This window comes from Andrographis paniculata, unplaced genomic scaffold (genome assembly GCF_009805555.1).
Source record: "Andrographis paniculata isolate CXL003 unplaced genomic scaffold, ASM980555v1 Contig52END, whole genome shotgun sequence".
In the NCBI taxonomy this organism is placed as follows: domain Eukaryota; kingdom Viridiplantae; phylum Streptophyta; class Magnoliopsida; order Lamiales; family Acanthaceae; genus Andrographis; species Andrographis paniculata.
In genome coordinates this window covers 3,363,173-3,378,114 of record NW_026137587.1, presented here as the reverse complement: position 1 = coordinate 3,378,114, position 14,942 = coordinate 3,363,173, and the positions used below count along the sequence as shown (strand labels likewise).

The window sequence follows — 14,942 nt, the reverse complement described above, 5'->3', positions numbered from 1 at the left end:
AATTAAACTTCATAAATATTTTTACTAATACGAATATCAATATATAATATATTCTATTTTTTATAAAAATAATATTTAATATAAAATAGTATTATTTTTATATTATCAATACTATTCTTATATTTATATAAAAAATATCTCAAATTAAATCGGACAATAAGATTTTATTTATTTAGTTTAAATAAATATCAAATACTTATAATTATTGTAAAAAAAATTATACTATCTCTGTCCGATTCTAAAAATTTCATTTACTTTTTGCGTGTTAATATTTGAATATTAATTATTATATAAAAATATAGTACAAAACAAGGAACAAATACAAAAATACTTATATTTGTGTCTTATAATACTATTATAATGATATTTGTGCAAAAAATTATACAAATGCAAAGATATTTTTAATGTTAAGTACAATGACGCAAAAAAAAGTAAATGAGATCCTTAGGACCGAACGAATGAAGTATATAAAAGTCTTGTTCTTATAGAATTTGTTCTGTTGTAATTTGAAATTAATTTGAAATAAAGTAGTATTGATTTTAGTTTTTATTAAAATAGTTTTTTTTTCCTTTTTTTTTAATTGTGGTGTATTAGTTTTGTAAGATAATTTAAAGAATTTTTTTTTTTTTTTTTATGTAAGATACATAAAATTAGGTAATATAAAAATAATATATATAATATTAGCTCTTTTTTTTTTCTGAAAAATATGAAAAAACTAAAACAAAAACAAAAACAAAAAGAACACACCTTAATATTTTGTGAGAAAAATAATAGTTACTATATTTTTATTGAAAATTTCGAAATAAATAGTGTTGATTTGAATTTAAAATGCTAAAAAAACAAACTATAATATTTTATAATATCACGATTTTTCACTGTTTTCATTTCTATTTGTCTCAGTCTTATAACTTCTATCATTTTTTTAAACAATGACATATTTTAATTATATTTTAAATTTTTAAATTTATATTTTTCAATCATTTATTATACTAATTAATTATTTTCTCTTTAATTTATAATTATTTTTATTATGTTTAATTAATTTCATTAATACAATTTTAATTATTAACTAATCACAATTCTCATGAATTCTCTTATCATCTTACGGTAACAATATATCTTAAACATACTATTTATCTACTCACAGAAAAAATAACTATTATCATAAAATATTTGTTTTATATTATTAATATAATTTATAATACAGTACTTAATAAATTTTTTTTTATAAGTAATAACACCTATTCAGAAGCACAAAATTGAAGGGAAAATAAAAAATAAAAATTGAAGAAACAATCTCGTAGTAAAAGGATAGTAAAAGTTTTGTTTGATTTATTTTTAAATTAATTTGAAATGGAAGTTAAATTTAATTTTTTTTTGAAGTAATATTTTGATATTATATTTTATAAGAAAAAATATTATATATATTTTTAAAAAAATATATTAATTTTAATTTGAAATATTTAAAAAAATAAATTCACAAAACTTAAAAAAAAAAAAATTAAAATCATAACATTTGTTTAATTTATGCGCAGGGTGAAGGAAGGAGGCATGGCGGAGAACGTGAGCTTCTTCATCTGAAAAAAGGCTTCTTACTCTTACTGCTCTCTCTCTCTCTCTATCTATCTCTTTCTCTCTCTCACAGAGACACCATTAATGAGTGCCACATGATTGTTGTGCCTGTGCAGTGCACTCCTCCGTTCCTTTTTCTGCTTTCCTTCCCATAATAAAAAGGATCCCCCCAACAGTCTTTTCAGTTTTGTATTTACCAAAAAAGCATTTCAAATTTGAATTCAACTGCAACATTGGGATTTGAGGGAGGTGAGAGAGAGAGAAAACAAACAGAACAAGAAACAAAAACAACCCACCCATTAATTTTATTTTGAATTGCTTTGATGGAGCTTCTTCTTCTTCTACTTCTGTTCCTGCTGGTGATTTGGAGCTTCAGTATTCCTTCGTCCTGTTTCCCTGTCGATGTGAGGCCCGACCCCCCTGTGGCCGACCCTGTTCTTCCCATTCAAACAGATCCATTCTTCAAAAACTCCTCTGATCTCACTCCCCATTCATCTCCAGGTAATTTCGCACACCATTTTTTTTTTTAATTTTGGGGATAATTCGTTCTTCAATGTTCTCTTTTGGAACCCTAATTTGGGGAAGTAATAAATCTCGACTTCAAATTCAAATCACTGAAATGAAACCCAAGGCATTGGCTTAATTTTTTGGATTCGTTTGATTTCTTGCAAATATTTCAACTGTTGAACATTTAATTAAATCAGAAGGTGCAGCAGAGGTCGAAGTAGTGCAGCACAAGGATTTGAACAAGAAAATCCTCGTAGCTCTTGTGGTGTCTTCGTCTCTTTTGGGGACAATCTTATTGGCACTGTCTTGTTTCTCCATTTACAGACTCAAAAAGCTTAAGAAGAATCCCAATTCGAAAAACGGTCATAATCCATGTCCTTTTCTTGCTCAACTTTTGTTTTTTTTTAGCAATTCAGCTAGTTTTAATTTGTCTCGACTGGCTGCTTGTTTGTTTTCTTGCAGATCCTGCAAATGGGATTTCATTAGGCCCCATTTTGGATAAGTTCTCTTTGCTAAAAATCGGGGCCAAAAAGGGCCCGATCGCCGCCTTCGAGTACCCGTCGTTGGTAGCTGCGACGAACAATTTCGACGAAGGCAATGTGATCGGAGAAGGTGGAAACGGGCGTGTGTACAAAGCTTGCTTCGATGATCGTTTACGCGCCGCCGTTAAGAAAATAGTCGCCGGCGATCAAGAAGCCGAGAGAGAATTCGAGGTAGCATTGGGGATTGTTACTTGTCATTGAATTTGATTAAATAAAAATTGTATCTTTTCGCCGTCGCAGAACGAGGTCGAATTGTTGAGCAAGATTCGCCATCAAAATGTGGTTTCTCTTTTGGGATATTGCATACGCGACGACGCCCGGTTCTTGGTTTATGAAATGATGGATAATCGCTCGCTCGATTTCCACTTGCACCGTAAATCTTGGTTCCGAGCAATACATACTTACATACATTCGTGTCTATGTATATATATGTATGTATGTGTGTGTGTAGTTGACGAGTTATTGAAATATTTTCCATAGGATCTTCTTACAAGTCGAAGCTGACTTGGCATATGCGGATGAAGATCGCGCTGGATGTCGCAAGGTATGAATCGCATCGATTCTAGCTCTCAAATGTATCTATCTATACATATATATTTATTGGTATCAATATCATCAAATTTTCTCGATTGTGAATCAGAGGATTAGAGTACCTTCACGAGCGATGCAACCCTACCGTAATCCACAGAGACCTCAAATCCTCGAACATTCTCCTCGACGCCAATTTCAACGCCAAGGTTGCAAAGACAGAATCTGTCCCGACGTGTTCGATTCAATTCCATGTTCGACACAATGTAATAAAAAATTTTGCCTGTCTTGTCCAGCTTTCGGATTTTGGCCTCGCTATTTCCGGAGGGAATTCAAATAGGGCCAACGTTAAGCTATCCGGGACCGTGGGATATGTAGCTCCGGAGTATCTATTAGACGGTAAATGATCCGCCACTTATTCTCCAACCTTAAAATTTTCGATGACCTAATCCGAATCCTAAGTTTAGGTTCGATGTTCGTATCAGGCAAACTTACGGACAAGAGCGACGTCTACGCATTCGGGGTTGTCCTTTTAGAGCTTCTCACGGGAAGAAGGCCCGTGGAGCGAGTAGCCGAAGGACAGTGCCAATCGATAGTTACTTGGGTAAATTTTATTCGAAAAACTTTCTGCTCGACTACGACTTCTTATTACATCTCCCGTATCTAACGTATCTATCCGATTTCGTCGACCAAGCAGGCTATGCCTAAGCTAACCGACAGATCGAAACTTCCGAGCATCGTCGACGCTGCAATCAGAAACACTATGGATTTGAAGCATTTGTATCAAGTACGATCTCGACCACATTTCAACTAATTTTTTCGTACCGTATACATACGTATATACATATAAGTATGATTTGTGTATATATATATACATACGTATAGGTCGCGGCGATAGGTATCCTGTGCGTGCAACCTGAGCCGAGCTACCGACCGCTGATAACCGATGTCTTGCACTCGTTCATACCCCTCGTCCCTGTTGATCTCGGTGGATCGTTACGAGCAATCGATTCTTCTTCCCTGGCTTGAAATATTCGTTTCGATTTGAACCCAAAAGAACCTTTTGGTATATGATTACGGATCGATCGCCGTCTCCCGGAAACTGGTATTTATACCGTATGTATATATATATGTATGTACGTACGTATGAATGTATCTATTTGTATGGAACCATCGCACGATTCATATTTTAGATACTCCCTCCGTCCCATAATAAACTATCTATTTTTTCATTTTAGTCCGTCTCATAACAAAGTATCAATCTTTTTTAGTAATTGTACTATTTATCTAACATTACAAATACTCTTACAACTTACAATATAGTGCACAAATGTCATTACCTTTGTATCACACAATACTAATAAGATTATTTTAGTCATTTCTACTTTATTTCTACTGCATCCTAATATTAATATTTCTAAAACTCAGTGCAAAACAAATAGATATATAGTTATGAGACGGAGGGAGCATTTAGTTTTAGATTTAGTTGATTTATGTTTAAATTTGATCTTATTAGATTACTCCTCTGGACTATTTTGTATTGTCTATATATAAGTTCTTTATTTTGACGATGAATAACACAATTTTATTATTTTTTCCCAAAATTTCTAGCAAATAGGAAGTTGTTAGAATCTTGGCAATTTTTTAACTCACTCCTTCGCTGGCCTGCTTCCATTTCCATTTCTTACTAAAATCAAAAAACAAAAAAAACAAAAACAAAAACAAAAACAAAACTCTTTTCGAATCTTCTTAATGTGTCTTTGTCTGCTGTGTACGTCCAAAAGCTACGAACAGTCTCACATCGTTGAGTCCCATGCATAATATCGATCGTTCTTACCATTTGTCGAATTCGGACACTGACTCAATCGAGGAAATATGAGTTTCTTCTTCTCGAGTGGGATTTGCGTCAACAAATCAAAGAATCGGTACGTGAAGGTAGTTTATCCGAAGGGTCGGACGGAGGTGTACGACGAGGCGATCACGGCGGCTGAGGTGCTTAGGCGGAATCCCGCGACGGCGAGCTGTGTGTTCCACGAGGGGCAAGAGATTATTTCTCCGACGTCAGTTCTGGTCCTCGGACAGAAGTACTATGTGATCCCTGTCGGCAGTGTCCGGCGGTCGGGAGGGGTCGGGAAAGGAGGTTTTGAGGCGCTGCAATGGCGACCTCCTTTGGAGAGCATTGTCGAGGAATGTTGAGGTTACGGGATTGTTAGAAGAACTGTTAGCACTTTTTTATTTTTATTATTATTATTATTTATAGTCGAACAAAAATTATATAGGTTTGATAGCGTTAATCAATAATGATATTTTAATGTAAAAATGAATGTATTATAAAAATTTTATTAAAAAATGAAAATATGAGTAATAAAATTATGTATAAATGAAGTTGCTTATTAGAATTAGATTATGTATAAATTTAGTTGGCAAAAAAATAAATCATGATATAATTTTATAGAAAATGTGTAGTTTTAACTATAGATAAAATATTTATTGTCTTGAGGAGATAAATAGAAATAAAAGGGTTTTGAATTAGTCATACGTCATTTATGATATTGTATATTACGTAGTTAATTAAGTTGATTTATATTTGTTAAATATGTTTTGATTTAATAATTTTTACCAAAAATAAAAATGTATCAATTGTTGTGGGACAAACAAAAATTTGAAATAGTGTCAATTGTAATGGGACAAAGATAGTATATTTTGAGACAATTGAGAGTGCTTTTTTATAATTTTATTTTTACTATTTGAATTATTTCTTTTTAAAAATAAAAATAAAATAAAAGTTTTAAGCCAAACTCAAATAAACATATTCAATATATTTTTATTTTGAGAAAAAATCAATTTTGGTTCCACAGTTAAAAACTAACGAAAATTGCTGACGTGGACGTAACGGAGATGATGTGGCAGCTGATCTGAAAACTACACAGTCATATTGTCACACGGCTATGTATATTTCGGTGTATAATTATACATGACCATATTTTTACACGGTCATATAGGAGTCTACACGTCCGTATACCTTTTTATTTTGGTATAAAATTTTATTTTTTTGTTATATTTTTTTAAAAAGAAATATTTTGAATTTATAATAGTTGATATAGTTAAAATAGAAAAAAATTAATAATAATCCTAATATAATTAAAATGTATTAATTTTAGTTCAAATATAAATATTTATAGAATATTTTCTTTTGGAAGAATTTGTCTGAAATTCTACTATTATTTACAAAAAAATTTCTCTTAAAAATATTAAATTACACAACTAGTTTTTTATTTTTGTAGATTATAGCATTAAAAATTAATTTTACATTTCAATACAATTTCAAAAAATTTCAACATAAACATATATAATTGTATTGAAATAATAAATTAACTTTTAATACTACTATAATATACAAAAATAAAAAATAGTTGTGTAATTGGATGTTTGTAAGAGGAAAGTTTTTTATGAATAACAGAATTTTAGAAAAAATATTTCAAAAGAACATACTCGATAAATATTTACATATGAACTAAAATTGATACATTTTAATTATATTATTATTATTATTATTATTGTTTTTTTTATTTTAACTTTATCAACTATAAATTCAAAATATTTCTTTTAAAAAAAATATAGCAAAAAAATAAAATTTTAGACCAAAACAGAAAGGTACACGGCTGTGTAGAATTATACATGGTACATGACCGTGTAGTTTCAAAGTCAGTTGCTACGTCATCTCTATTACGTTTACGTCGGCAATTTCCGTAAATTTTTTAACGATGGGACCCAAATTAATTGAAATTGTTTATAATGGGACTAAAATTGATGAATTTTATATTGAGGCAAAAATTGATAAATACTCCCTCCGTCCCACGTACCATGTCCACGTTGCCGTTTCTGTCCGTCCCACATACCATGTCACTTTCCATTTTTGGAAAATGATTACACACTTTAATCTCATTTAAAAAATTTTAATTTATTTTTTTTTATTTTAATTAAACTAATTAGTTATTTTAATCTTAATTTATAATTATTTATATTATAAAATAATTATTTTCACTAATACATTCTTAATTATTTACTAATTATATCCCTTCTAAAATACTGTATGTAATATACACGGTATATGAGACTAAGGGAGTATTAATTATAGTGAAACTATTTTTTTTACTTTTATTTTTGTTGAGTACAATACTCACTTGCCCGGCTCAATAGGCCATTACTTGGATTAAATTATCCACGGATATGTCATGAGCCATTGATCTTTATTATGGTCTATTTATATTGTACTATCATGGTTCACTTTATATCTATCTATTATTCTAATTCCATTAAATTTATTTTTATTTTTTTTTTAAATTTTATTGGGGGGGGTGATATTTGATGGAATATTTTGTGAGATAAAAAAAATATTTTTTCGAAAAATATAAAATCCAAATAATAAAATTTGGATAAAGAAACTAATTTCAACAAAATCAACAAATTTAACAGCTAACTACCTTTGCTATATATATTTATTTATTTATTTTATTTTTTACCTAAATTTTCAAAATAACTTCAACTATTTTAATTTTTTATTTTTAGATTTACTTTTATCAAATTTTTAATAAAAATATTTATTTTATTTTTTTAATTTTCGTGTCGATTTAATTTATCCCACGTTACTTATCAAGAGCAATTCTTTGTCTCACATTGCTTGTCAAACTAAAATCTCCATAAGCCTCTCCCTCCGAATTAATAGGTTTGTGTTTGGTATTAGAGTGTGTTTGTTTGAGGTTTCGGATTTTGGATTGAGATTTAAATAGTAAAAAATTTGAATTTGAATAGTTGATGATGTAATATAAATATGTATTGATGTGATGTTTTGAATGTAAAATTGATTTGTAGTATAATATAAAAAATAAAAAATAGATGTTTGATTTGATATTTTTGAAGAAAATTCTTTTTTATGAATAGTAAAAATTCGCACAAATCCTTCAAACAAACACACCCTTAACTAGACAACCATCCAAAGTAAACTTCTTACTAAAAAATAGTGCTCCCTAGTCCGTCCCATAACAAAGTATTTATTTTCTTTTTTAGTAAATGTACTATCTACCTAACATTACAAATAACTTTACAATTTATAATATATTACACAAATACCATTACCTTTATATATCACATACTAATAACGTTATTTTAGTCATTTTTACTTTATTTCTACTATATTCCAATATAATACTAATATTTCTAAAATTACGTGCAAAAAGCAAATTGATATTTAATTCCGGGACTATACTTTTGCTCTAAACATACTCTCTAATAAAATTAAAATTGTCAGAGCAAAACTGAAGGAATCAAAGTAATTTTTAATTGAATTTAAATATCAATTTAAATTTATTTGAAAACAGTTAATTTTGATTTTGATTTTATTTAGATATATATTTATTATTTATTTATTATATAAAAATTCTATAAATAATATTTAATGATGTTACAATATAAAAATAATTAAAATAATAATTTTAATAAGTAATTAAATTAAATTTTAAAATAAAATAAAAAAATTATAAAAATATTGATGTATTAAATAATAAAATAATTTAAATTAAATATTTATAAAATTTAAAATATAAATATATTATTATTTTTTATTTATGAATAAATTTTTTTATTTTTATAATATTAATAGTATTTTTATTTTAGAAAAAATAAATACTCCCACTATCCCACCAGAATTGAACCCTTTGATTAGGGACACGGTATTTAAGGTAAGGATATTTAATTAGTTAATAATAATTAGTTATGATATTATTATATTATTTTTTGTATAATTAATAATATTTATAATTTTAAAATAAATTTAATATATATGATTAAAAAAATTTAATATATATTTAAATATTTAAAAATTATATAACAATTAAAAAATATATGCCATGTGGATATTATTTTGTAGAGAATAAAATCTTCTATAATACAAGTAAAATAAAATATTTTTGTTTATTTATAATTAATATAAATTAATTTTATAAAAGATGTATAGTTTTAAATATAGATAAAAATATTTATTTTTTTTAGGAAAGAGGTAAAAATAAAGGGGTTTTGAATGAGTCTCATTTATAATGTTGTATGTTATGTAGTTAATTAAGTTGATTTATATTTTTTAGATATGTTTTGGTTTAATAATTTTTATCAAAAATAAAAAGGTATCAATTGTTACGGAGCAGATAAAAATAAAAATAAAAATAGTGAAAACTGCAGTGGGACGAAGTAATATATAAAAATTTTAACCATAAACATAATATTATTATTATTATTATAAAATATACCTACCCGCTGGCGGCTGGCCTGCTTCGCTGTGTCTGCACCCAGGTGGCTAGTGGTGCTATATTCAAAAAAAAAATAAAAATATATATATATATATAATTAATGGCGAAACCGTCGGTTCAAACCGCCGGTTCCGGTTTGAAAAAGTTTGCTTTCGGTTTGAACCGTAACCGGCGGCTCGAACCGCCGGTTTCAAACCGAATTGGCAAGTCTAGTTGGAGGTTCCATTGCTGAAGAGAGCCAGCAAAAATAGCAGAATATGCTCTAAAACCCTTCTCTCTCACTCCCCCGCCTGCTCGTCTCTTCTATGTTCGTCATTTGCACTTGAGGAAGTGAAGACCGCGTTGGTAGGTTTTCCCAATTTTATTGTTTCTAGATTCGATTCGTTGTGGCTTTTACATATATCGATTTCGAGGACTATCTAATTTATGAATGCTATGGCGGCGGATCTCATTTTGGGTGATTCTGCGGGTTCTACGAAAGACTGAACGAGGAAGCCTTTTAGTTTGTAGTTCAGGTTTTTCTGTAGATTTGTGCACATCAATTTGTTTGGAGCTGTATTTAGATTGTTGCTTTCTGCTCTTGTAAAATATGATTTAGAGTGCGCTGCTTATGTGCATTGTTTAATAGATTTTGTTTCTGAACGTGAAGTCCATTGAGTCTCTTTTAGTTAAACTTCCTTGTGAATTCTGATAGAATGGAGTGTTTTGGTAGAAGCTTTTGGCTAGTGGATGTTAATGTGTCTTTGTAGATGTTTTTTAGTGTTCTTCATACAGAATTTTCATTCTTCTTTGCTGTTTCCAGTGGCTTGGATTATTGTTTGGTACATTGAGGCTCCAATTCCGCTAGTATGGAAGTGGACTTTGGAATATCAACCTCAACTTTCCTTCCGCAGTCACACTACAAAAGAAGACGTATTTCATCAGATGGTGCAGAAAGTTCTCTTTCGTGTAGAGCCTTGAATGAACTTGAAAATTTTTTGCCGACATTAAGAGATTCCGAATACTATACCAAGCCTTGTTTGAGTGAGTTGGCAGTGCGGGAGTTCAAGGATCCTGGTTATTGCAGCAAAGTTCGAGATTTTGTTATCGGAAGAGTTGGTTATGGCTATATTAAATTTATTGGGGAGACGGATGTTAGATCCTTGGATTTGGACTGTATTGTTAAAATCAACAAACATGAAGTTGTTGTGTATGAGGATGACAGTTCCAAGCCTTTGGTTGGTCAGGGTCTTAACAAGCCTGCTGAAGTAACTTTACTGCTTCATGTAAAATCTCTGAAACATTATAATAAGGATCATACAAGGGAAATTGTAAATATTCTCAAGGGTAAGACAGAGAGTCAAGGAGCACAATTTCTTTCATTTGATCCAGTTAGTGGAGAATGGAAGTTTTTGGTACAGCATTTTAGCAAATTTGGTCTGGGCGAAGATGATGAAGAAGATATTCAGATGGATGACGTGTCTCCGGGTGCTCAAGATCCACCAGAAATGGATTATTCTGAGGTGTCGGATGTTGATCAAGAAAATGTTTCAGTAAATCAAACCCTACTTTCACATTCTCTTCCTGCTCATCTTGGTCTTGATGCTGCCAGAATGAAAGATCTGAAGATGTTGATGTTTCCTGCTGATGAAGCTGATGAGGTAGATGGTGTCAATGGCATGCTTTCGCATGAAAGTCTACCTTTTTCCAAAGAATCCTCAAGATCTCCATTACATCAAATCTCTCGAAAGACAATTCGTAAGAATGATTACAGTTCTCCGGTTCGAAAGACTCCATTATCTTTACTGGAATACAATCCTGGAGGTCTCAACTCTAGCTCGCCTGGATCCATTTTAATGGCCCAACAAAATAAAGGCTTGCACCTAACTATTGCAAAATCTGAAGGTTTCGAGCTAAAACTGAAGAACAGAACACCTGTATCTGGAAGTCATTCGTGTAATATAGTAGATGCAGCATTGTTTATGGGTAGATCTTTTCGGGTAGGTTGGGGTCCGAATGGGGTCCTTGTTCATTCTGGTATGCCTGTGGGTAGTACTGGCTCTGATGTTGTAATATCCTCTGTGATCAATCTTGAGAAGGTTGCATTTGATAAAGTAACACGAGATGAAAGTAATGAAGTCAGAGAGGAACTTACTGATACCTGTTTCAGCTCTCCTCTTAATCTCCACAAGGAATTGAGTCATGAAACAAAAAGGATTAGATTGGGAACCTTTGAGCTGAAGCTTCAAAAGCTTGTAATCGATCGCTTAACTCTTCCAGATATTTGCAGGAAATATATAGATACAATCGAGAGGCAACTAGAGGTTCCCACTATATCATCTTCTTCTCGTGTTCTGTTGATGCACCAAGTATCGGTTTGGGAATTAATTAAAGTTCTCTTTTCCTCGAGGAAAATGGGTGGGCAATTGAAGCTTATGGAAGAAGATGAGGAGGAGGAGGATATGATGCCAGATGATAAGGAAAGTTATCCTGATGTTGACCAAGATGCACTTCCACTTATCAGGCGAGCAGAATTCAGTTATTGGCTGCAAGAGAGTGTTTACCACCGTGTACAGCAGGAAGTAAGTTTATTGGACCAGTCTAGTGATTTAGAACAGATATTCTTGCATCTTACAGGTCGGCAAATGGATGATGCTGTAGAACTTGCTGCCTCTAGAGGGGATGTAAGATTGTCTTGTCTTTTAAGTCAGGCTGGTGGTTCCACTGGAAATCGTGCTGATATTGCTCATCAACTAGATATCTGGAGGAAAAATGGACTGGATTTTAGTTTTATTGAGGAGGATAGAGTGAGGCTTCTTAATTTACTTTCTGGAAACATACATGGGGCTTTACATGGTATAAAAATCGACTGGAAAAGGTTTCTAGGATTGTTAATGTGGTATCAGCTTCCACCTGATGTTTCATTACCTGTTATTTTCAACACCTTTCAGAAGCTTCTTAATGAGGGGAATGCGCCATATCCTGTTCCGATTTACATTGATGAAGGACCAGTTGAAGATGCGACCAGTTGGGATGTTAATGACCGTTTTGACCTGGCTTATTATCTTATGCTTCTCCATGCCAGACAAGAAAATGATTTTGGTGCTTTGAAGATCATGTTCAGTGCATTTGCATCTACAAACGATCCACTTGACTATCACATGATTTGGCATCAGCGTGCGGTTTTAGAAGCCATTGGTACTTTCAGTTCTAATGATCTTCATGTTCTTGATATGGCATTTGTTTCTCAGTTACTCTGTGCTAAGCAATGCCATTGGGCGATCTATGTGGTGCTTCACATGCCTCAACGAGAAGATTATCCTTTCTTGCAAGCTACTACGATAAGGGAAATCCTTTTCCAGTATTGTGAAGTTTGGAGTTCTCAGGACTCACAACAGAAGTTCATCGAAAACCTGGGTATTCCTTCAGCATGGTTGCATGAAGCTATGGTATGTTTGTTTTCCTTGCACTGCTTAATTTTGATGATTTAATATATATATTCTTTATATTAGTATTATTTTTTAATTTCTCGAGACATCTTATCATGCACTGGATATGTCATCACTTTGAGCATTTGTTTACAGTCCTGTAGTTTGAATTTTTCTTTTAATTTTTATTTGAAGAGGAAAAATGAAGACAAATGCAAAAACAAAAATGAAACAAACTCAGTTATGAAATTAATAGTCGGTTGGTTGGATATTGACATAATTACTATTCTTAATTGTTCTCTCTTTTCTGAATGCAGGCTGTATATTCCAGTTACACCGGTGATCTTGCAAAAGCTTTGCATCACTTTCTTGAGTGTGGAAATTGGCAGAGAGCACACTCAATCTTCATGACTTCAGTAGCTCATTCTCTGTTTTTGTCCGGTAAGGAGCTTGTTTTGTATCGATAGCATATTCTCAATTATAGTCGGTTTGTTTCTCTTGCTTTCGTTCGTTACATTTATAAATTTGCGTATCGTGTGAAAAACACATTCCCTATGCAGATAGAGTTGATAATAATTTTGCATCTGAAAATATATTACGTAAATATTTGAAATAGTTTCTGTTTGCATCATCTTTCTCCTGGCCTTCTATTTGCTATTTATGTGTTATAATCTTTTCGATTAATGGCACAGCAAAACATTCTGAGATATGGGAGCTGGCAACATCCATGGAAGATTATAAGTCAGAAATTGAAGACTGGGATCTTGGAGCTGGAATTTATATTTCCTTTTATTCATTAAGAACTAGCTTGCAGGAAGATGGCAACACCATGGCCGAAATGGTATAGATTCCTTACTTCTAAGCTACCCATTTTTGTATTTTATTATAATTGATTTTATAAACATCTCAACACTAATATAATATTTGATTTTTTATTTTTTTTTCCCACTTGCCCTTTAACATTTAATTGGAACTGAACATCATTTTATATTACATCAATTCCCATGCTGTTTGTTTCAAGAATACTAAACATTATCTAAAGCGTGCTGGCTTGTTATAGCTTCCTTAGCCCAGGTGACTAAATCTTGTGTTACCAAAAAGCCAATATAAATAAGGTGTTGAAGGTCACTTTCTATTAGATTCTCAATTATCTGGTACATTGCAAAATTGCCATCATTCTTTCCGGCTTCATGAAGCGAAATATTTTCATGATAATTATGAAAGGGTTTTGGGGGGCACTTAAAAGATGCATATTAGTTATAAATTTGAGTTTGTTCTTGGTGTTTGGATATAGTAAAAATTAAATGAAAAATAGATGTTGGATGTGATGTTTGAGTAGAAAAACAGATTTTTGACAGTGTTGGATGTAATTTTTATTTACTTTTCTATGTTTAATAATAGTGCGAAATTGAAAACATAAGTAAACTGCCTCAATAGACTTTCTTTGGAAACCTCAAAGTTATTTTCTTTTATTTACTTATTTATTTATTTTGGCAGCATACACTTGAGAGCAAAAATGATGCATGCAATGATTTCGTTGGTTGCTTAAACAAATCATTGGCAGTGTGGGGAAGCAAATTGTCCGTAGACGCAAGGTATTGATATATTTTCCAGAGTGATGGTTGTTATTTTTAACTCGAGCAATAGGCACCTGGTTTGGTGTTGTGTTCTTGCTATGCTTTCATGCTCTTGATAATCATCATCTACGATTTATCCCAAAAATCCGAAATCATATACTGACTTGTGTATAACTAATGCACGCACACACTTATAAAATCAGAGTTGTGTTCTCAAAGATGGCACAGGAGATTTGTAGTCTCCTTTGCGATAGCAGCAGCAGCAGCAGCGAGGGCTCAACAGGTGAAGTCCAGCAAAGGTGTTTCGACACAATTTTCCGAGCGCCTATTCCGGAAGACTTGTCGTCGTCCCACTTGCAGGAGGCTGTGTCAGTCTTTACATGCTATCTTTCGGAGACTCTGGTATAGTGTCAGGTGATTGCTTCTTTGTTTGTTTGTTTTGTAATGAGAAACATATATATATATATATATATATCCTTTAGTGTTGTTTTCTTGAGGATCGATTTGATA

The 14,942-nt window shown here is 31.5% G+C and overlaps 2 protein-coding genes across 4 annotated transcripts; both read left to right on the top strand.

The window, feature by feature from the left end:
- The first annotated feature begins 1,561 nt into the window (after positions 1-1,561).
- LOC127253971 (probable receptor-like protein kinase At1g80640) lies at positions 1,562-4,758 on the top strand. Of its 3 annotated transcripts, none has more exons than XM_051278796.1 (10): positions 1,562-2,073; positions 2,289-2,441; positions 2,542-2,792; positions 2,862-2,994; positions 3,102-3,165; positions 3,262-3,358; positions 3,446-3,548; positions 3,635-3,753; positions 3,847-3,936; positions 4,035-4,758. In XM_051278796.1, the coding sequence occupies exons 1-10, from the start codon at positions 1,896-1,898 to the stop codon at positions 4,176-4,178; spliced, it is 1,332 nt and encodes a 443-aa protein (XP_051134753.1). In that variant the 5' UTR covers positions 1,562-1,895; the 3' UTR covers positions 4,179-4,758. The 3 variants fall into 3 exon arrangements, with proteins under 3 accessions (XP_051134753.1, XP_051134752.1, XP_051134751.1); XM_051278795.1 differs by having other exon boundaries at positions 2,280-2,441; XM_051278794.1 differs by having other exon boundaries at positions 2,277-2,441; positions 4,035-4,757.
- Positions 4,759-9,678: 4,920 nt separating this feature from the next.
- LOC127254888 (nuclear pore complex protein NUP96) lies at positions 9,679-14,935 on the top strand. Its single transcript, XM_051280221.1, has 6 exons — positions 9,679-9,793; positions 10,251-12,876; positions 13,173-13,296; positions 13,548-13,696; positions 14,353-14,450; positions 14,636-14,935. Exons 2-6 carry the CDS (start codon positions 10,297-10,299, stop codon positions 14,838-14,840), a joined length of 3,156 nt encoding a protein of 1,051 aa, XP_051136178.1. The 5' UTR covers positions 9,679-9,793; positions 10,251-10,296; the 3' UTR covers positions 14,841-14,935.
- The last annotated feature ends 7 nt before the right edge of the window (positions 14,936-14,942 follow it).

What these genes read in the sequence shown, in the direction of transcription:
- LOC127254888 (XM_051280221.1), top strand. Translation starts at nt 10,297, where the DNA reads ATGGAAGTGGACTTTGGAATATCAACCTCAACTTTCCTTCCGCAGTCA. An exon ending in CATGGTTGCATGAAGCTATG is followed by an intron (nt 12,877 to 13,172) that starts GTATGTTTGTTT and finishes TTCTGAATGCAG; the next exon opens with GCTGTATATTCCAGTTACAC. An exon ending in TCATTCTCTGTTTTTGTCCG is followed by an intron (nt 13,297 to 13,547) that starts GTAAGGAGCTTG and finishes TTAATGGCACAG; the next exon opens with CAAAACATTCTGAGATATGG.
- LOC127253971 (XM_051278794.1), top strand. Translation starts at nt 1,896, where the DNA reads ATGGAGCTTCTTCTTCTTCTACTTCTGTTCCTGCTGGTGATTTGGAGC. An exon ending in GCTCGATTTCCACTTGCACC is followed by an intron (nt 2,995 to 3,101) that starts GTAAATCTTGGT and finishes TATTTTCCATAG; the next exon opens with GATCTTCTTACAAGTCGAAG. An exon ending in ATCGCGCTGGATGTCGCAAG is followed by an intron (nt 3,166 to 3,261) that starts GTATGAATCGCA and finishes ATTGTGAATCAG; the next exon opens with AGGATTAGAGTACCTTCACG.